This window comes from Neolamprologus multifasciatus, chromosome 8 (genome assembly GCF_963576455.1).
Source record: "Neolamprologus multifasciatus chromosome 8, fNeoMul1.2, whole genome shotgun sequence".
In the NCBI taxonomy this organism is placed as follows: Eukaryota; Metazoa; Chordata; class Actinopteri; order Cichliformes; family Cichlidae; genus Neolamprologus; species Neolamprologus multifasciatus.
The window spans coordinates 9,740,184-9,764,006 of NC_140446.1; the positions used below are offsets into that span (position 1 = coordinate 9,740,184).

The following is a 23,823-nucleotide window of genomic DNA, read 5'->3' on the forward strand; positions in this document are numbered from 1 at the left end:
CTTACTAAGAGACATTTAACCAAATGTTAGTTTAGATATGTACTTGTGCACTCAAATCTTGTTTTTTTTAAAGTAGTTACAGATTTATGCTATGTAAGCATTCCACGCAACCCCCCCGAAAAGTTCAAAGAAATCCTTAAAAGTCCAAAAGTACCAAGACATTCATTCCTATACTGAGTGTATATGAACACTTAAAACATTCTGTAAATAACTTTAGGCTTAATTTGCCTAATTCAATGATCAAATCCATTTTAAACACTTTTTATATGCCGTCTTTTTATTGTTATTTAAAAGGACAACAGCATTTTGTGCAATGCTTTCTTTAGCTTCCCCATTTCTCTAATTTTACAGTTTTAAGCACAAATGTCCAGCTCTGACAAATTCAGCATTTTCTGTCAAACCACTTCCTACATACTAGTTTTACTCTGGCGGTACACAAATGTTATTTCTACACACAACTCAAGACTCAAAGTGATGTGACTTCAGTTAGTGATTCACGCAGCCACCACAGGATCCTTGGCAGGTATTTTATTTCATATATAGACGCTTTCTGTAATCAAATGTGAGTGCAATCAAACAACAGCAATACAAACATTACCAATGCAGTCTGAGAACCAAGAACAGGGTTAAAACAGGGAGTTCACTCACTCTACACAGCGAGCAGCTAGTAACCTCATGGACAACATCCAAAACAAAGGAGAAAAAAAACAAGGACAGTCTGCTGTCATGTGCACCTCCAACCGTCATGGTGGGGAGGAAGACTGAGGAGACTACTGAACTGCCTCCACCCCTTCTCCCCAATCCAAACCATCAACCGCGACGCCATGAGTCCAACTTGCCCGCGGCTCTTCAGTGATAACCTCCCATTTCCCCATCATGATTATCATTGTCATCAACCTAACAAAAACAAGAAAAATAAAATCCAAATCATCTCTGCTTTTCAAACCTCAGGAGCCTATCAGTGTCCAGAGGTCCCTCAGGTTTAGTCCATCTCAACCAATGGCTGTCCATCCAGGTCGATTAGAAAAACCACGTAGCTGTACATGTAGAACCAAAGTCCTCATGCAGTGCCCTGCGAAGGTGGCACATCACATACGTGCACAGGTGGAAGTGGGGAGGGGGTGTGGGGGGGTTTATGGTTTAGAGTGTCTGTGTGAGATAGAGGGAGTGTGTGTGTGTGTGTGTCTGTGTCTTTTAAGAGGGAAGAAGCAAATGTGTTAGGTGTTTATCAGACCTAGGAGCACAAAAAAAAAGTCCAGGAGACGAAGAATTACATACAAAGTCTTTATCCACCATTTGTCTCCTCTTGGCCCTCCTCGAAACACTCTCACACACAAACACTCTCGCATACACACAAACGAACACGCACCACACACACACGATAGGTCCTCATGTCATTGTGAAGTCAGGCATCAACATTCAAGAAAAGAAAAGAAAAACAAAAACACCTCAATGGTAAAAATCATCTCTACCATCACAATGCTTCAGTTCATAAAATATTTTTTTCAGAGAAGTGATTCAGGTTTTTCCTCCAGGTTTAAAGCAGTATGCGTGTGTGTAGTAGTTGTCTTCGTCATCGTCTTTGTCCCACTGCTGCAAACACACACACACACACACACACACACACACACACACACACAACCAACATACGCACACTCACGCGCTCCAGCACACACCACGTGTCCTCTTTTAGTGGAGAAAGACATGGCGCAATGGAGAGACACTCCTCCTCCCCGAGTGGACGCACGGATCACCAGGAGGAGACGGGGTTTCTTGCCGCAGCTACCAAGGGTCATCCAGGTCACCGGCATTCTGGGTGAGGAAAGAAAAGGAAGAGAGGTGTGCCAGAGTCGTTATTGTCAAGTCTATCATTGTATGTAGTAATTAAACTGCTCCAGAAGCCTTAAATAATGGCAAACCTTTAAACCTCACTGCCCCCCTCCCCTCCCCTCTTTAATATATTCAAATTGAATGGCTAATGGTGGAAAGCCGTTATATTCCCCTGCACAACCAGAACCTCTGATGACTCACCTTGCGGAGAATCACGAGGCCAGCTGTCAGACTGAAAAACAGGGGAGGAATGGAGAGAATGGAGTCCCTATAGTCTACATGGCTTCCTCTCGCTCCTCGCTCAGTTTGAGTTTTCAAACCTGAGAGCTGCTTTTGTTTTAAAGGAGACGACTCTTTAAAATGTCTTCAAGCAGCCGAGACAAGGTCAAGGCTCGAGCTAACAGCTGACAGAGGAGAGCAAGGAAGCTTCAGCAGTTTCCAAATACTTCACAGCCTACACAGACACATACACAACACAATAAATGGAGTAAAAGGTCTACCAAAAGTGTCAGGGAACAGTCCTGTATCAAATGTCACCATGTTGCATTGGGATTGGAATGCTTAATCATGAAAAACAATCACTTCTGAATGGAAAAATGTGAATTTTGAACCCCTGATCTGCAAGATGACTGATTTGGTACAGGGCCTAAACGAAAAATAGAAAAAATAAACCCCAAGACATAAATACATACAGTTAGTTTACAGTGAGACACACTTGACACAAATCATTGCATTTTACCTCAAATCCTTTTTATTTCTCATTTGCAGAACTAACCTGTTCCACACAACCACATAGAAATCATAGAAATACAGCTCATACATACAGGCGCGAGCACGCGCACACACACACGCACGTACGCCGTTTAGCATTACCTCCCCTCTGATAGTTAAGTGCTTTAGATATTGAAAAGGTAAGTGCAGCGCATGCATTACCAGAATACAGGGCTTGTACAGACTCACAATAACGTCCATCTACCTGAATAAGAATAAACCCTGCAGGTCAAGCAGTCAGTTTCAATATATCTTTTACATCGAGGTAAGTGTTTAAGATTGAGTCGTTCTGTACAGGCAATGGCACAACCTGTGAGGAATATAATATGCTGCAATGTGGGGTTTTAAACAAATGCTACAAAGGACTCTTGGAAAACCTTGATTATTAATAATACCTTTAACTGATTACAGACAGAGAGCCATCGCACATGAAACATGTCAACTGTAGTCCGAGTGTAATTCACCACAGGTGAACAGTATGACACCAGCCGTCCCACCGATATGTATACGTAATCACTTTTGTAAGGTAAGATCGAGAAGGCAGGAACACTTGTGGTCGCCATCCCACATGGTGTGCTACCTTTAGACTGACAGAACTGATGTAATCAAAGCAGAGGAGTCCCAATGTCACCCATGTCCTAATCTTATCAGCAGTTACCAGTTTTTACAGTTTGCCTTTCACTGATCGATGCAGTGAAAGGCAGATTTGGAAAAACTGCCAACAATAGGTTTGCAACATAGACTGTAAACAAAAGATAGCCACCATTATCTCGCCCGTTGGTTAGTGAGAGTTTTTACTGTTTTTGTATTCAAACGAATACAGAAGCGAGAAGGTAGACCCACCCTAAAGGATACACTGGTTTATCTACATTTTTGACCTGAATTGGGTCCAAAATTTACAAAATGAGCATAATTTTGTATTACATATGACTTGAAACTACAAATTGAGACCATAAAGCCTCCACGGAGTCATATAGCAATAAGTAGGAGTGCATTTTTAAATGTATAGAACAGGAGTCGCTCTCCCCTGCTGGGAATTTGAAGGAATCCAGGTTTATGGCACTTCTACATACTTTACTTTTCAGACCCGGAACTACGTTCATCTTTTATATACAGTCTATGGTTCCACAGGTTATACTAATTAACGCTAACATTCTGTTAGTAAGGCCCACATTTCCAATATTAGTGCTAAGCTGCGAACACGCCATCCAATCAAACAGCTGTCAGTACAAATGTAGGTCGCATCATACAATGTAGTGCTTAGCATTTTAAGATAATGTGGCTATGCGCGTGTTGCTGTAAAAACATAACAAAACAAACAAAAACCAAAACACCTCAGTGCATGACTAAACATTTTTAGGGAGAACTATAATTGCCGCTCTGGCACCAAAATTTTATCCACTTAATAACTTTGCTTTCTACTGTTCAAAGAGCCTGAGTCTGAACATTTACACCCCCACCGCACTCTACCCCACCAATAACAGTATCAAGCGATTTATTTATTTTTTTTATGTAATCATGTGGAAGCTGCAAAGACTTAATTTGCATCCAGACTGGTTTGAACAACCTACCATCACTGAGCAGCTGATGGACTGTGTAACTGTCAAGTATCGCAAGCAATCAGAAACACACATTTCAGTAGTGATTACTGGGCTCTTGCTCGGTCACTCAAACTCATGCAGACACACACACATAAACACACATACAAAAACACAAGAAGAGTGTGTTCTGAGTCTGTAGATGGAGTAGGCCTGGAGACAGTGCAAAAGGTTGCACAGCTGCAGTTCAGAATGTCTCCTCGTGTTTTCTTTGTCAGTTCCTCCACTGAAGGTGTGAAGGTGTGTATGAAGGTGTGGGGGTGAGGCTTAAGGGTGGGGTTGAGGGTGGGGTCAGCCAGAAGCAAATACTGATAAATGTAAGCCATAGAGTGCAATGTTCACTTTGGCTTCACTAGCCACTTTTGCTTGTTATATTTTTATTTTGTTTACCATGAAAATTAGTTAATAAATCTGCTTCTGTGATCAAGTTTAAGTTTGGGAATCCAAGCCAAAGTGGTCAGAAGAAACAAAAAGGAAGAAAAATCAAAGAGTCCACATCTAAGGTATATAGATATATATATATATGTATGTCTCCGATACAGAACTTGAATGGACAGAAAAGCCCTTTTTGTTGTTCCTAATGAATTATTCAAATACAAAGCTGGACGTGGCCATTCAAGTTCTGCGATGAAGGACAGAGGAGGAGAGGTCATAGCACATCTCACTAGAGCTCTGGGATAGGATGGATGAGAGGGTGGTTGGGTATACAGGCAGGTGGTCAGTCAGAGGAGGGATCAGACTTTGGGATGGGCTCATCTTGGCTGGCCTCCAGCTCTGCAATGGCGGGTGAGGGCGGGGGCGAAGGGGGAGAGGGAGGGGAGGCGGGTTCGTCCTGGTTGTCACAGTCGTCGGTCGTCCTCCTTCTCTCCCCTGCTCTCTCAACGGCACTCTCCCCCCGCAGATGGTAGGTAGCCAGGGACTCCTCCAACACCGAGCGGTACTGCCCCCGGTGGTGCATGCGGAACTGCCGAAGAGCCTCCAGCAGATGAGCTGCCGTGCTGCCACCTCCCTCCTCACTCTCCTCCTCCTCCTCTCCCCCCGCACAGGCCTGAGGTGACACGCCAGGGTCAGACTCTGCAGGCACGCTCCATTGTCAAACACACACCAGCACACACATATATGTATATTTATATATACACACGCGCACACACACACACATATATCACCTTACAATCAGCGGCACATCACACACACAGACATCTACCACACAACAGCATCACAGCATCAAGAGACATACTTGCACCGGACGGACAGGCCCATGCAAACGCTACCTCTGACCCTCTGACCAACAGTCCTTTGTGAGATTTGCTGTGTAGTGTAACGAGGGGAGGGGGAATTCATCAGTACCCACAAGCCCAAAGAAAAGAGCCTGCAAGGCTAGACTCCACTGACATTAATACAACAAATACACCCATGCGTTTATGCGCACACTTCTTCACATTCACCCTGGTGGGCCGTTCAAGACCTGACACTGATCTCGTCTTCAGAATGAAGATGTTTGTAAAAACGCCTGCAGCCTTCCTTAAAAGATGCTGGATGTGGGATTCTCTGCTCTAACATCATATCCATTTCCTGCAGTATAAACAGAGTGCTGAAGTTTAAAACTCGTGTCTTTTTCCAGTTCCTGTTATATTATTTGCAGCAGTAAATACTTCATACCATTTCTTTTTATTTATCTCTTAATAGTGACAGTGCGGTGTTACATATTGTAAACTACCCTTAAAAAAAAATCAGCCCAGTTGTATGATTTAATTTGATTGTGTGCAATAACATTAAAATATTTATTTATAGAAGGTGCCAAGAAATAAATCTGTGACTCTGCCCTTAAAAACAAACAAACAAACAAAACAAAAAACTTCTGTGCTATCCTGATTAGATGGCCTTGTGGAAGTCTCTATCTGACCAAATCATTGTGGTTAAAGGTGCAAAATGAGCCAAAATTAAAAAATGACAACTAAAATCTGAGGTGGGTTTTAATTTTTTAAAGAACATTTGGATCACATCCCATATAAATGTGTTTGAATAGACAAATCAATATTTTTGAGCAGAATCATGATGCCAGGGGAGTGTTAACATCTAATTCAACTTAATTTACATCATCTTTGGCTTGAGATTTCTTAGACAAACACAGCGAGCACAATGCAGCATGGGTACTTTAATTATTGGGTAATTAAAGCACAGATGATCCTGACATTGTTTTTGTAAGCCGTGTGCATACCCGTTCTATGTAACAGAAGAATAATATCTCTAATCTTATTTTTTATTTACACTGATTTCCACATAGTCAAAAAGACATGAGACAGAAAACAGTAAGAAAGCCTAAGGCCTCTCTGGGATCGATATGCCTGTTGGGAGGATTTCTGCAAAATTTACACACAGATTTGAATTATATTTTTACAAGATGTGAGGCTGGGCCTAGCTTAAAATAAGAATTTTGGATTTCGATCTAGGAATTTTTTGCAGGGATTTTTTAACATTGTGAGAAAGATCAAAAACTGGACATTTCAGGCAGTATGTTCACAAATAAATATCTGATTGAAGACCTTATCTTGAATTTTAGGAAAGTATCAAAACCAAATCTGGGTTCAAATATCTTTCTAGATCTAATCACTCAGTGCTTTGCAGAAGTATGGCTTCCCAATGAGGTGAATAAACCTTTTTTTAAATGTCCTCCAAGCATTTGTTTAAGTGCACACACTGAGTATATGAAACAGAGGAACGAGAATCCACCTCGAATAAGCTGTGACTACCGAGTTTATCAGTAACACGAAGTAAATATTTAATGTAACAAATAAAGCTATCATGTTCTTTTGAATGATTTTCTGCTGCTAGGTTTCCAAACACAAAAAAAAACAAACGTGCATTTTTCAAGCATTAACTATATGAAGTCAATGGTTTAAAGGATATGCGCTCGCTGCTAAGAGGTTCAATAGGTTTATCGAGGTCTTATTATACATCCCATTTCGATGATAAATGTGAAATAGAAACAGACGCTTGGAGCTTCAGTGCTTTTCAACGTGGAATGCAGTCAACTGAGGCTCTCTGAACCTGTCAAGGTTATTCCGTTTATTCTATCCTCCGCCCTCTTTCACACTTATATCACATTCATTTTCTCTCGCTCTCGCATACATACAGCGGCACACAGAAAGAGTGTCCTTGTCTGGGCTGATGTTTGTTTATGAGGTTATGTTGAGGCAGGGTGAAAGGCTGAAGAGGTGAAGGGCGGGGAAAAGTTCAGAGAGAGGTTAACTCACCCCTTCTTCTTCTCTGTGAGGGTTCAGCCTGTTGTACACAGCCTCGATCACACTCCGCCTGCAAACACACAAACAACACATAGTTTCCTGCTTAGAGGAGACAAACAGCACTGACATAATGCAGCTTCTGTCCGCTCTCAGTAAATGTATATTGATTGAGGACTTAATGGAGCTAAAAGCGACTTTGTCAATTTTAGAGAATTCACCATTCATGCATATGACACTCTGTAATCTCTTCATTCATGTGTGCAGTCAGTTAATGTTGTGTTTTCTGCATGTGTTGGCTTTTTAAACAGCATGTTTATCCCAAGTTGTTGCGGATGCAACTAAAGGATGCAGACACTTGCGTTTCTCAGTGTTTTATCATCATCAAATCTTGAAAGGCTTTTCTCGTATAACTGGATAAATCGCAAACATAAACAATATATACACTTTTGAATTTGATGAAAAAAAATCAAAACTTTTCACATCTTTAATCAACCCAGACTATTTTAACTTGTGGGTCATTATATACATCTAACGCTCTCCTAGTAAGACACATCAAACAGATTGACTGCTTATATACCCAAAGGGCCAGATTTACAAGATGGGGCAAATTAGCATGAGATGGGAGAGGAAAGTTCTGCAAGTGTTCTACTAACAAGGTGCTAGTTCATAAGCAAAGATGCAGCCAATTTATTTCAATAATGACTAACACCATCCATCGACAGCACAAATTAGCGGGTCAGAAATGAGCAGGCGTGATGAGGGAGTGCGTATTCAACCTACTAAAGTAATACAATGTAAGAACAGGTTTTATCTCTGTGTTTAACGACACAAATCGAGCGTCACTTTAGACCAATGAGCAGTTAAATAAGAATTGTTGCGTTTTTGACGTAAAGGCGGAGTCTTCAGTTACAAATTGTTGAGAATTTTGCGTGGATATAGGGCATCTTTGAATATATAAGGTGGCGTATGGGACTGATTCTGTGAAGTGCTGCATTATAAAAACTACTGGCACCTATGGTATATACTTGAAAATCCTAGGGGACTGACCTCTAACCTTGAGGTCTAGGTTACTGGGAATTTAACTTGTCTGAGACTTTTTGTAGCTGCACCTATGGGATGAATTAAAAATCATCCCATTCAACATTTTCAGACAACCTGACCTCTGGCTTGACGTTGACGTCACTGAGATTCGAACTCAAAGAGAGATTTTTAATGGTAATAATTTGAAAATCTTACGCTCCTCATTCCCAAGTTATTGCATTCACAAGCTTAGGTGTTCATTCGGCCTGTCGAGGCGACACAATACCACTGTCATGAGCCATTTTGGCTGAAGGGTAAAAACTATTCCACCTTCTAAACCTGAAATGTGTTTAACATTAACCAGTAAGATGCGCAAAATAAGAATACAAAACCTTACTTTCTGTCAGAGCTGTCTGACCCCTGTGTTAATAAAGTTTCTGTTACTGTGCCATGTATATTAAAAACTTGTTTTTTACCTGCATGATGTGTGATGGTGCAGGTAATCGAATGTATCATTTTAACTTAAATTTAAGAGTCAGGTATTAATCTGATGCACTTTAATAGCTATATTTAATAGCTGTATTTTGACAGACATTTTAATCTGCATGCATTAGCTATATACTAGAGAGAAGGTAAAAAAAAGCAGTCACAAGACTCCTCACAAGTTCTGTGAACAGATCTCTGTTAAATTCAGTTAAATGTGGTTAGATTTTGATTTTACATCAACAATACCAGTAATCACAAAATACCAGAAATATGGTGAGATCACATCTAACCATGGCACTCCAAAGCACAACCCTTTACTTGCCCTTCATAATGGCAATAAGAAATGTGCTATGCAAACAAAGCTGTTTTTTGTGACTTGTGAGTGAAGGATTCAACGTCTAGTTCATCGCACAGTGTTAACATTCTGGCGATAAATTTCTATGGAATGAATCTATTCAAATTTTCAAGCCTCATAATAATAACTATATACAAGTTTTAAGTGTAGAAAGAGTAGATTTTGTTGTATATTTACTTGCTGGCCAGGCCTCCACCAGGAGGAAGGTTGGGGATGTTCTCTGAGGCAATGCTCCTTAGGACAGATACCAGGTCAGGGACTCCAGCCTCTCCACAGTTTCCCATAAGCTCTACAGACAAATGGAAAGATATCAAGAGCTATAATACAGAAAGTTATACACCATTTTTGGAATTTAACCACCACCTTTCTCTACAAAGGCTGAGAATTCACCCACAGTAAATCAGATAAACCCCTGCTTGCCTTCTGCTGCGACACTCAGCAGAAGACTTCAAATATTTGTAATACCTAAAAAAGACTTATCATGTCGAAGTTATATAGACAGCACCTAAGCACTGTATGTGGCCTTGTGTGTTTCACTTAACCTTTAGAAACAGGCTCAACTATAACTAAACACGTCACAAAAACCAACCACAAGTTTCACCCGCAACATATCAGACGTGACAGTTTAAATACTTAACAAGAAATATCTGACAGATAAATAGCAATGTTTCTTTTTTTAACCACAGTATAAAGACTGTGCTGGTGAACACAATAATAAATACAGTACATATTCTAAATTGTGTTATTATGTTTGTGTTAGAGAAAGTTGTTTTACTGAGCTTGCAAACTTAGCAAATAGTTTTTTAAGTGCATAACCTTGAACTTTAATTAGAAATTGGGGGAGGGGGGGGGACTGAATAAGCATACTAAACTTTTCACAGCCTGGTGGTGAGGGAATGTTGGCTTTTATTGGAAGATAAAAGTAAAGAAAAGGGATGTACTTAAAGGCAAAATAAGAATTATTGCAAACCCAAAATCATACAGTCATAGTTTGCAGGTTTGTTTGTGTGTGTTCAGAATGCTGACCCTCAACACGGGTTTCCAAGTATTTATCCAATTCCTCTTCCTTCTTCACAGCCTCCTCTGAGATCTTGGGAGCCGCAGAGAAACACACCAGCACCACACTCATATTGTCCCTGCTCCCCTGAAGAGCGAAGATTGGAGAGAGAGAATGAAGAATGTGTTTCTTTAGCTGGAGGGCCAGTGTAAAACACTATATTAATTGGCATTTATAGGACACACACAGTTCCTTGGCCTTTAACCAAATGGGTAGCCACCTTGTCATTACCTTGTAAAACTCCAATTGGTCACAGTAATGTTCTGTAAGTGTACAGTGTCACATACATCACAAAAAGCCACTGCAGTGGAGGAAATTTATAGCAGCGTGTGGCTGTTACTTGAGATAACTCGTACAGCAAGGTAAAAATAACCAAGGTGCTGTGCACTCACTGGTTCTTGGAGTACCCAAGACACAAAATAAGTGATGCACATAATAGTCTAATAGATTCTGCTAAAGCTATTGGATAATGAGAGAATTTAAAGCACCAGTGCATTATTCATCACCTTGTCTTTCACTGTGAGACATAAAGCATTTTAAATATTTAGAGGTGTATTATTTTTGTTACACTCAGCTGCAGTTGTCCATCTTTTACTTTAATATGCTATATTTGGTCATTTTACATGGCATTCGATTTCTATTACGAAAAGTGGCAGCTGTTTCCCACAAATACACTTCACTTAGGCGAGGTGCCCAGGCATGTGAACTGCTGCCCAAGTGTTTCTGACAACTCATTTAGCACTTTAAAAAAAATCCATCAGGGGCATGACACCATCCATATACTACTGGACAATTGTTCTCTCATATTTGAAAGTTTAGTCAGTGCTAACCCAGACCTGGTCTTCTGTTTCCCAATCAATCAGACGTTTTTATAATCCCTTATCAGATAGTCTGAGTCTAAGATTGCAGGATGAGATTCCAACAGTAGTCTTTTTTCTGCTCTGGAGATCCAGCATAAACTGGATGGCCACTTTAACTGGAGCCTACAGCTAGTGGAAACTCCTTCATGTGCTGCTACACTGAGCTCACTGAGTCTTCAGAGTTAAACAAGGACAACCAGCTGCAATTGGAGTCAGTCTTCATTTTTCAAACAGTATTGTTTAAGATGCGTGTCTCTCTGACACCATCAGAAATAGCTTTTGGATTTACTCTAATAACCAGATCTGGTCTGACATTTGGTATACTAGAGTAAATAGTCTTCAAATACTTTCCCACTAGAGCAAATCAGCCTTCTAAATAGATTATTACCTACACATTCACCAAGCTATTGTTGGTTTGCATGCAACAAGTAATCTTTCAGACATTTGTAACTGCGATACAGCTCTGCCCCATGGAAATACATTAAAGTAAAATTTTGCATTTAAAATCATAATCCTATTAGTAAAACTAGTCAAAACAACTCTGTTTCTGCACACTTTCACCTTAAATGTACACTGTATATGAGAAACAACTTACCTTATGCAAGCAGGTGTCCACCACTGAGTTACAGACCTTCTCAAGGTCGTCACACACCAGAAGTCGTGAGTGGACAAACTCACACAGCTCCTCGTTGGACATGACATCCCAGATCCCATCGCACGCCAGGACTATAAACTCGTCTCCTTCGGCTACCCGCTCCAACACACATACCTCAGGCTCGGGGCTCACCAGCTGCTCCGTGGGGCCCTTACCATCCACACATTTGTAGTCGTAGTCCCCCAGGGCCCGGGACACTGCCAGGGAACCGTTTACCCTCTGGATCATGACTGAGCCGCCAGCATTCTGGATGCGCTCCTTTTCACGTGGGTTGCAGGGCTTGTGGTCTTGGGTGGAGAAGCCCACCTTGCTGTCTCGACTAAGCACAGCCCGTGAGTCACCGCAGTTAATGAAGTAGAGGTGGGTCGGGCTGAGCAACACGCATACTGCCGTTGATCCGCTGCGGTCCAGGCCCTGCCGCAGGTCTGAGAAGCTGCGCATATACTCGTCAATGTTCAGGAAGCCAGAGCGGATGCCGTCTTTCACGCCTTCCACGGAGCTGGGTCCTGAAGCAAATTCAGCCCCTCCTGACAAGATGTGCTCCAGCAGGTGACCAGAACAGTAGTTGGCCACCCGGGAGCCAGCGTGACCATCGTAGACAGCAAAGAAAGACCAGTCGGTGAGTCCATGGGGAAGGCCCACCACAGCTGTGTGGGCGTCCTCCATTTCCACCCTCCAGCCTTGCATGGAGCTCAGGCCGTAACGCAGCCCATTGCCCTCACCGTGGGCACTATGTTTCTCCGTTTTCGGCTTGTCCAGGAATGCACCCATTGCTGCCTATAGCTAGAGAGTGGAAGAGAAGAAGGCAACTCAGTAAACATTGCACTATAAACAGTAAAGACAAAGAAAATAGTATCTCTTGCCCAAAGTCAGTAACTTTGACCACACCATAAACACCAACTTTGTAAGTTTTTGAGTTAGACTATAGCCAGTGCCCCCACACACAGACTTTCCTATAGGCAACCACCAAAGTATGTTAGTCCAAGTAATTCTATCATGTTTCTGTATAGTGAACATTCCACTCATCATTTCAGTTTTCTGTTTCCCTAATGACAAACTGACCAGGCAACTATTGTGGTAGTTCTCAATATCACTGAATGTCTTCTCCATAATGTCTATTGATTGGATAGACTGTTTCATTTTCATTTGGCTGTTTAGCGGATCATCTACCTCGATCTCACGAGGTAGCTTGGATAAAATGAGATGGCTACATCAGCAAGGGCACCAAAAGACCTCCAAATCAACATGTGAACCAAAATAACTGCCCAGATGGAGGCAGATGATCAACTATGGTGAACACTATAGCAAGAAGCCAAAAGAAGAATAAGACGGTGAATTTTTGTTATAGATAATTTAAGAACGCGTTGGCACACACGTGTGCAACCTGTGAAAATAATTATTTGGACAGAGACAACTTTTTAGTAATTTTGGTTCTGTGCACTACCACTGCTTAAATAAAACAACTCAGATGCAGTCGACGTGCAGACTTTCAGTTTTAGGGCTGAGGGCTGAATAGGGCTGAATAAAAAGATTGCATACAAATGTGATGAACAAAGCATTTTTTTAAACACAATCCATTTCAGGGGCCCAGAAGTAATTGGACAAATGAAAAAAAAACATTTATTTCTAATACTTGGTTAAAAACCATTTGCTGGCCATGCTCACTCACTGACATCATCAGATGCTGGGTTTCCTCCTTTTAATGCTGAGCCAGACCTGCTTGTTTGTGGGCCTTTCTGTCTAAAGTTTAATCTTCAACAAGTGAAATGCATGCTCAACTGGGTTAAGATCAGGTGACCGACTTGGCCATTCAAGAATATTCTACCTCTTTGCTTTAATAAACTCCATGCATGTAGCTGGATTTGAGCAGACAGCATGTCTCTGAAGACCTCAGAGTTCAATCGGCTGCTGCTGTACTGTCTGTACATCATCAATAAACACTAGTGTCCCAGTGCCACTGGCGGCCATGCACGCTCAAGCCATCACACTGCCCCTGCTGTGTTGCACAGATATTATTAGTATTGTTCACTTGGCTGGCTGTTGTGAAGGCATTTCTCTTCACCATGGAAATGATTCTGCAATCATCCACCACTGTTGTTTTCCATGGATATCAAAGTCTCTGTGTTGCTGAGTTCACCAGTGCTTTCTTTCTATCTCAGGATGTGCCAACTGTAGATTTTCCCACTCATACTATTGTAACAGTTTCTCAGATTTTTTTTTTTCCTTCAGCTTTTGTATGGAGAGCTCCGTTGACTCCCTGTTCACAGCAAAATCTTCCAAATGTGAGCACACACCTCAAATCAACTCTGCTTAATTGATAATGACACAACAAAGGAATTGCCCACACCTGCCCATAAAATAGCCTTTTTGGCTACATCCACACTAGCCTGGATAGATTTGAAAACGGCGTTTTCGTCTGAAAACGCTCTGCGTCCACATTGAAACGGCCAAAAACGATTATGCTCCAGTATTGCGCATGCGTGAAACGCATGAAGATTCGGCCTGCCTCGTTTCTGTCTGCCATTTATTTACTTGAAACATCGCGGCAAAATGTCGAGGAAAAACACAGAGTTTTTTAAATGGACTAACAATGAGGTGAAGTTGTTGTTGCGAATAACACAAATGTACAAAGTTGCAAAAGCGAGTGAGAATTAAAGAATTTGAAGAAAAGCTATCTGAAGCATGTACAAGCTGATATTAATCTTTAATAGGGCTGTCAAAATTGAGAGCAAACAAAACAACTGCTGTATAATGCCCTCCGCTATCTTAGTTTAATTGGTCACATGACTGCATCACATGACTAACATGCGTCATCGTTTTCAAAAGTCTCTGTTTTCGCTGTCCACACTGCGACGCGAAAGCACCGTCTTCAAATGTATTCGTTTTCGAGAACGTTCTGAAAACGCTGCGTTTTCCTTCAGGGAAAACACCGCCTCAGTGTGGATGGGAGGCCAAAATGGAGAGAAAATTATGCGTTTTCGTTAGTGTGGACGTAGCCTGAGTCAATTGTCCAATTACCTTTGGTCCATTTAAAAAGAGGGTGGCACATGTTAAGTAACTGAAACTAAACCCATAATCCAATTTGAATGTAGATATCCTACACTCAAATGAAAGCTAGGAGTCTGCACATTATGTCCATGTACATAACTGGAACATGTTTCAGTAAACAGGTAAAGGAAAAAAAAACTTGAGTCAGTGTTCAAAGATATATGGAACTAACTGTAATCCAGTTGTGTGAGAAACCCTCTGCACTAATAAACTCATTAAGTTGATCAATGTTATCATATATGAATAACTGCACATACTGACCAAAAAAATATACATTGAAGGTCTTCACGTCAGTTCCAAATTCTAAACTTGAACTCCCATGTTGTAAAATGTAATAATCCAGAATTATTCAGACTATGCTTAGAAAACAGCAATACTGAAATAAACAATTAATGACTGCATTTATAAATCTTATTGTACACGTTTGATAAAAAGCCATTTTCAGTTCACAGATCACAACTTTGGCAGTTCTATAACAGAACACAACATTCTAAAGTGCATAATAATGTGCTTTGTACTATAAATCTCTCTAAATCACCGGTTTTTGATGTCAGTAGTTCAGTAGGTTGCTTCATACCGTGAGTACTGAAAGCTTTTAATTACTCAATGGAGGGTGAGAGCCAGAGATCCTGACAAGACAAAGATAGCTTAGGAGGAACCACAGAGTCGAGGATTACTCTGTGGAAGCTTCACCCAGCACACAGAACCTCTTTCACTCTGAACACACAGTAACTAATACCATTAGTTAACTTGTTGTTAGTGGAGAGGCATTACTGAATCAGCAGGGCATAGATTCTCTGCTGCCAAGAGGTGGATTAAATCTCACTTTGAGTCGTGTTTGGTCTTTTCCTCAACATAAACCTTGTTCACTTAAAAAGAACCGCAGAACCTCTCTGTCCATGAGTTAATCACAATCAGCCTTTTAATTATTAAAGCCAGTGGCGTCAGGCAGGCAGACGTCATTAGTTCTTAACATTTCAAAGCCCTGTGTATCCACGATTTCTTGGATGCCAAAGTGGCAAGACGTTTATGTCATCAGGAGGGATTTTACTGCTGTGGAAAGTTAGCAAGTATGCTATGTTATGATGCAACAAATGCAGAGAAACTGTAGGAATGCTCATTAGAAAGCAATTTACTAGAAATGTACAAGCTTTTGTCATCTCTGTACCTTGCCAAGGACATTGTGTGTTGCTTTTGCAACAGCTGAGTCAGGCTCAACTTATCTGATGGAAAACCCTATACTGTTAGCACACCAGCTGTGAAAACAGTAGATTCATTTGAAGTCTATACTTTGCTAATCTATCTTTTACTAGTTTACTATAAAGGTAAATGACAGAACATGAGAGAAACCATGCTACGTCACTACAAAGGGTCAGCAGTTATTTGAGGTTTGCTACATTACAGTACTTCAATCTTAATCGCAATTTAATGGCAAAGAATGATTAAGTGATTTGGAAATAATGGGAAAGCTGCATTATAATGTTGTGCTGAAGACATGTCCTTCAAAGATTTTACTGCACTTAGAGTAGGGCTGTAACCCTTCTGAAACCAAGATCCAAATCACCAGTCAAACAGCTGTTTGTCCCTAGTTAAATGTACATGTTCACGAAGAAGTCATCAGACCTAACTCTGGTAAAAAGCTTATTTTTTTCCCTCTTATTTTGTTTTATTTTTTGCTGACCCAAAAGACAGTTGTGAAGAGTTAATACACCCCATAAATAAATCTCCAGTAATGTAGTGAAATGTCAACATAACTGACATAACTGTTCACTGTTTGTGTGTGGAAAAGTCAAATAAGCACACACACTTACACCCTTACCTAAAGGGCAAACAGTAGGGAAAAAAACTTGCATAACTGCAAATGACAGCAATACCCAAGAGAGACTCTCACATTAAGCTGAAAGTGCAAATAAAGTTGTTAAATCAACACTATTTTTGTTCTTCTGTCCATTTACTAAACAATATTTAGTTAAAGCCTTCAACATTTAATAATGATCCCCATGTCTTCATCATAACTAGGAATAAAGCCAATTAACTACTGACGCAGCACTCAGTACTGGCCAAATCCAAGGTAAACGCACTGCTATTGGGACTAAAAAAAAAGCTGGATATGTTTTAACCTCTAATGTTGAAATTAGGAACGTTTCTAGCAACTAATTTACAAATTATTTAAAGCAGACAAGGAAACAATGACTAGTCTAAAAATAAGAACATACTAAAAAATCATCAGATTGGTGAACTGTCCAGGGTGTACCCTGCCTCTCTCCCTATGGTAGCTGGGATACCAATATGAAAATTGGTGCTTAAGCATCAGCCCTTTAAAGTCTGACTTTTAACCAGCCTGACCTGGCACTTATCTTAATATTATATATATTATTTTGGCTAGATCATGATACCCACTACAGTCTCCAAAACCTTCCTTTTACTTTTCTCTGGTATTTTCTCTTCGCATGAATCAGACCTAAATGTAAGCAACTGCTACAGTATGGGGCGATTCACAAAACGCATGGTTGGTGTTACACTCACGAGATCTCGAAATCAATGAAAAGCTATAAAAATCAAAAGAGCCTTGACTGCATATTGACTTTTCACTGGGTGTTACTTCCCACATGAGTTCGCACACTCGCACACACACAAAGACACGCAGCGTGACGGCCATGTGCCCAAAAAAGGTTGGTACGTGCAAGGAGTGACTACAGCTGGTTTCACGTATGTGTGTGTGTGTGCGTTTGTGTCTGCTCTGCGCATGCGTGCAGTGTCATAGTCTATGTGCGAAAAAAAGATACTCTATAAATACGCCAGGATGGTTTAGATTTCATGACTAGGGTGAGGAGTTGAACCATGCCACTGACATTTTTTAAACTGTTTTCTTGCTACGTGATTATGACAACTAGATTTTCTAAATTAAGCTCATGTTTTCCACTCTTGTGTAGCCTGTATTTTAATGTACTGTATGTTAAGAAAAAGCACTTAGACGTGCTATGAGAAAGGGACAAACGTGTTATGTTCACCCACAGTGATTCTCTCTAAAAATAAAACAAACACACTGCTATTGCCTAGCAACCACCCACCCTGCAGTGCAAACATCCAGCCTAGGCTTCATTCAGCGACATCCCCCTCTCTATGTCTTTCTCTGTCTAAAAGAAACACACACACACACACTCTCAGCTGCTTGGTAGGGAGAAGAGAGAGGAGTTGCATCATCCATCCATTAAAGCAGTTGCAGCAGCCAGCCCTGAAAGGAGACATGCAGACTGCAAGAACACATGCAGATATGATGAGGTATCTCTGGCTGATAATGGCTGTTAATAAACTGCTGGCAAAAAACACGTATACAGAGAAGAGAAAAGCTGGGAAATATCTGGACTATGACATCAAACTGAAACTAGGAACTCTCAACTACTTAACCCCCCCTTAAAACTGCTATCGCCCATACAGTAACCACAGGTCGAAACAGTCACCCCCGATGCTGAAACACACGCCTGCCAAAAACCACTGGCTTTGAAAAGGGAAGTGGAAGGTCGGCGATTACATAATGCTGCAGAGAGTCCAAATGCTGCGCTCAGAGCAGCCACATTCATACGAAACAGCTATCCTGTTCAATAATAGTAGCTCACAGGTTTCAGCATTATCCATATAAACACTATAACTCACTGGTTTTCGCCTAATCTGACTGATTTATATAAATTTTTGTGAAGGTTGGTTACAACTTTACATGTTAATAAGAAGAAGATTCAAGATATTTCATTCGCTCCAGGAACTTCAAGACCTTTACACTGCTTCCCGTCTATAAAAGGTTTACCTTGGCTCAAAACCAGTCTTTTGGGAGTGACTGTCAAGGCTAAGAAACCTGTGTTACCTGACCTAACAGAAGTCCACGTATTTTAGACTTGAAAAACTTAAACCCCACTTCAAAAATGGCTGTTTAAAATCACAGTCCTATTTTATTCTTTTTGTTTTATAAGGAAAAACTCAGTATCCAATATCCAATTTTTGTTGAGTAATACAAATTGACATGTGCTCCTGCCTTGATATATAACAGTGTCTTTATGGAGAGCACAATAAGGGATTACTTTTAAGATGGTTAAAGAGGACACAGCCAGTTAGTCAGTTGCCTGGTGATTACCAATAGCCCAGGCCTCGGGGCTTTATACTGCTGCTGGAAAACATAAGCTTGCTTCATTGACAAGTTTTTCCCAAGGTACTGTTTATAAACTTTCTTGACATTTACAAAATATAACAAACCATTATATTTAACCTCTGTGAAGAGCAAAGCCACAGAACAAAGTTGCTGCCTAGCAAACAAACAGGACACAGACTGAAGGAGGCAGCGAGCAGTCTTTTCCTAATATACACTTGCCACTCAGGTATACTGATGGCCACCCAAGTATATTTTTATTTTATTTTATTTACACAATGGCCTTAAAACTGATATAGTTTTGAAAGTTCAATCTTTCCACTGACAGTTCTTAAAGTATAGCATTTCCTTACTGCCAGGTAGGTCAGTTTGCTGTTGTGGCAGTCTTCTGTATCATTTAGCCGTCTTGAATCTCTGACTTCAACTCCACCATCTTAATTGCTGTGAGCACTCACTCTAGCCAGAACCTAGTGCAGGTGATGACGTGATGCTGCTATGCTGAAGTTGATGAGTAGAACAGGAACAATCATTACCTGCTGTGAGGTCCAAGATGGTGGAGTTGAAGTCTCTTTGCTGGATACTTAACAAGCTGATTGTCATATTTGCATTTTTTCCTCATTTATTTAAATTAGCATGTGTAAGCCTCAGTTTGCATGTATGCACATGCACAAGCTTCAGCACAAATGCAATAGTACCACTAAGAGAGACTAAATACAAGCTAGCGCATTATCTTAACATTACTATTATTTACTAACATCAACTTCGAAAAAACAAACATACATTTAAATGATTGATATTCCCACAAATAACTCCCCGTTTTTTTCTTGGTGCCTGTACTATTATACAAGTTCAGCATATCTGAATACCTTTTCCTTAAACGAGTTCACTTACAGCCCCCACCAAGCTGTCACACAAAAGTTACTCACTTCATAATTTAACGCACAGTTTCACATGAAAGAGCCAGTGCTGGGAGTATACAGGTTCTGGCAGCAAAGGAAGAACAGCAAGATAGGTAATGTCGCCTGTGTGATAAGAAAAACACTATAGGTTCTAATAAAGTCTATCCAAACCCTGGAATCAAAGCAGTGAAAAGTACCAACAGTAAAAGTTTACAGAATTATCACTGTCATGCTTCTAATGTGAAGATGTAACTATTATTACAAATTTTCTTTTAGTTTTTAAGTTCATACACACTTACTAAAAGTTCAGAATAAGTCCAGTTGCTTTCTTTTCCAAACTCCTTAGACTACCACGACCTTGATGACTGAGAACCAACACAGACTTTGATCAGGGGTGTCAAACCTAAGGGCCAGGGGCCAGAATTACCCCAACAGAGACTCCAATCTGGCCCATTGGATGGTTTAGGATAATGTGAAGGATGACATTAATTTTGGACTTTTAACTGCGTTTTTAGTTTGTTGGACAACTTGTACAGCAGGACCTTCTCCATGGCCATTTATACTCCAAAGTAATTAAGTAACAGATTTCTGTATTTTACTTAAGCCCAAAAGTCATGCTGACAGATTTCCTTCATGTACTACAGTACCGTTTACAGTACAACACTGTTGAATTTGCACTCTTTTTTTTAATATTAAGATATCTCATTGATTAAATATGTTGTTACATTTATCATTTAACATCCCCAACACCAATGTTTTTTATGCAATACAGTCTTAACTATAGTTGTTCAGCTGCAATCCTGGTGGTGTTAAACAGTGTGAGATTAAACAAAGAACAAATAAAAAATTTAAATTTATATCAAGGTTTTAGCTATTGATGTTAAGGCTCAGAACAAGAAAATTGTTTTCAAACTGCTAGCAGGCAGAAGGCGAAAAAATAAAAAGTCATAATGAATCTATTTCATATGGATGCTCAGATAGAAAAAGAAAAAGAAAATATCTGCCAACTGAGGTCCACGGGATCTTCCAGGAATAGTGACACTATTTTCCAAAAAAGTCATCAGGCGGTGATTTCCTGCATGCTGACCATCTCTGGTGTAAATTGCTTCAAAGCAGGTTAATTCTGCAACATAAGATGGGTGGTAACAAGCGAACCAACCCAACCTCTAATTCTGCTTCACCATTCTGTCCTCCTAAGGGTCATCTTACTTTATTCTCTCACTGAAGGCGTGTCACTGGTCCATTTGGGCTTTGCCTGGCTTGTCTTGTGAGCATATATGGCCGCCAGAGAGTCTTACGCAGTCTGTGCACTCATTTAAATACGTTAAATATATTTAACTTATTACAAAAATAATAAGCTAATGAAGGATCAGCAAACGCAATACTAGAATACTGAGTTTTTACACCTCTCTGCTTATTAGCATAAAAGGAGCTAGCAAGAATAATATGGCTATCTTACATCATTTACACTTTCCTGGATCTTTCAATCCACATGTTGAACTGATGACCACCAAAAGGAAAATTACTGATAAATATAACTGGATCTTGTGATATTCCTTCATATTTACATAGTGAAAGGGAGCCATGTGAAAGCACCATTAAACTAACAGCTCAGGGAGGACTGTGGGATAGTAAGTGAGGACTGAAGAGGATACAGCGTGTCAAATTTCACAGCTGCATTTGGAGGAGCCTCTGGTACGGGACAGCCTCGTCAAACAGCGGGGAAGTATTCAGTCTTGAGTTACGGACTTTGAAGCAAGCATACCCCGAATAGGGAAACAGCTCCTGTTGTGTAAGTGGTCCGGAGCAACAGTACTGGCCACACCTTTATGTTATATCTACTCATACCCCTGAACATAAGGTTACATGTTTATATAGTCTTGTTTATCTTATCTGATATTCTTAACAAAGGCCGGTACTGAAGGCATTTTTAAGCTTTATATCTCTTTTATTACACACAGAACAAAAGGTTCACATATCCAACTTTTGTTCATCTGCCCTTTGTGCACTAATCTGCAGCAGATTGCTTCAGAGAGGGGCATTACGCCTCCTGAATGACAGCAAAAATAACTTTGGTGTACAAAGCTCACAGGTAACATTTTACACTGTCAAAGTGCTTTTAAAGAAAACAGGTGTTACAAAAAACTAAAGTCAAACTGGCAGGTTTCTGCAATCCTTCAAGACAAGAGCATGGAAATGGGCCATGGGCAGTCAACCACCGCACACCACAAAATCAAAGCCTAATACTTAACGAGACTCATATAATCTGAGGAAGGAACCACAGAAAGAATAAAACTAAAACAAAAGCACCAATCCAGTACTTATAGCTCTTTTTCACTAGTACCGATCCGACTCGAACGTTTCCGTTGTTTTCCATTGGAACTCACTACCACCTAATGTGTGTGGAGTCATTATAGCAACATGGCCGAAGGTCCTGTGATATAATTTGTATGCCATATGAATGCCACAACAAAGGAGGATGCCGAGTCGATGGAATACCTACTGCACGGTGTATGGCTTTCTGTCAGACTCTGGGACCATGGTGTTGTTTTTGTGTAGCTATTACCCTCATTGCCGAGTTTCAAAAATGGCAGTTTTGATTTTAGTGAAGGAGATGCTCTCATGATTCATCGAGTGATGTCACCAACTAGCTAAATAGTGGCATGTAGTCTGTTGACGGCACATTATTGCATCAGAATGCTTGGAACCTCAGCCAAGTAGCTAGTTTTAAAGTACAAAAAGTACTAAAAAAATGTAAAAAAAAAAAAAAAACGATCAGACCAACCCAAGAAGAATCAAGTGCAAAAGGGCTATTAGATTAGAAATCAATCTCGTCCTGAGGCAAAACGCTATATTTGATATCATGACAATGAGTCAATCTATGGTCCAGTCAGCTGGGTCTAGTTCTCTTCACATCCCCACAGGACAACACCAGCTAGCAGCAGATCTAATGTAGCAAGATGGCAGAATTATAGATATTTTAAATTTGCTTCTACTTTTATGTTTTCATGGTTTTGTTTTTTTAACTGAATAAAAAAATCATCAAACAAAAATTGTGACCAAGATATTGCCTTCCTCTACAGTCTTGACTGCACACAAATCATGATGGATGACCAACAAACCAACACAGAGATTATCTACCTTCAAAGATGCTAACAAGTCAAGCCTGGTAACCATCTCAAAGTGCAGGAAATGGAACATAAACTGGAAGGAAGAAAAGAAATGTAAAAAAGAAAACCACACACATGCACGCATGTACACACAAGCTATGAAAACGAGGAAAACACCATATTATTACTCAGGCAGAGAATCATAATGAGCAAGCTAGAAACAAATACAACCTATAACATTGTGTTTCATGGACGTATCATGCTTATCACAGTTGTTGAGATCTGGGAAGGTCCACCTTAGGCTACGCTGCAGATTTAAAGCAAAACTATAAATCAAAGATAACCGAATCCAAGCTTAAGCATTACAATATTAGACGAGTATTATAAAGCACAAACATCAATGCAGCAATATTAACAGCAAAACACCTGCTTTCACTGTCCTAACCTAACAAGGCTTATGCACTGGGGATGTTTAATAATTCATCTATTTTCTCAGACAAACATCATTAATAGGAACTGTTTTCCTCTTAACTGTTAACAATGAAATTTAAAAAAAAAAAAAAAAAATCATGGAAATATTCAAATGTCCACTACTGGAGATAAATCATTCATTCATGTGACTGAGGTTATGCATGACTCAGCTCTCTCCTGCTGGTACAGATGCACATTGCTTTCTCTTTAACCGTCACTTTGTCTGCCTTCCTCTTCTCCTTCTATGTGCAAATCTGCACATATGCAGCTCTGCTGTGCTGTA

At 40.3% G+C, this 23,823-nt stretch overlaps 1 protein-coding gene across 3 annotated transcripts in view; it reads right to left on the reverse strand.

Annotated features, from left to right (window-relative positions):
- Positions 1-58: 58 nt before the first annotated feature.
- ppm1bb (protein phosphatase, Mg2+/Mn2+ dependent, 1Bb) overlaps positions 59-23,823 on the reverse strand; it is a 29,213-nt gene continuing 5,448 nt past the window's right edge. The window contains exons 2-7 of one of the 3 annotated variants that reach the window (XR_014875629.1): positions 11,815-12,657; positions 10,329-10,446; positions 9,480-9,591; positions 7,454-7,511; positions 2,032-5,247; positions 59-1,812 (exon numbers count right to left, since the gene is read on the reverse strand). Coding sequence is in view for 2 of the 3 variants with exons in the window: in XM_085169682.1 (XP_085025808.1) it covers positions 4,918-5,247; positions 7,454-7,511; positions 9,480-9,591; positions 10,329-10,446; positions 11,815-12,645 (1,449 nt within the window). In the remaining variant the exon portion in view is untranslated. Of the gene's footprint in view, positions 5,248-7,453; positions 7,512-9,479; positions 9,592-10,328; positions 10,447-11,814; positions 12,658-23,823 lie in introns of all 3 variants that reach the window. The other 2 variants (XM_085169682.1, XM_085169683.1) reach the window with 2 other exon arrangements.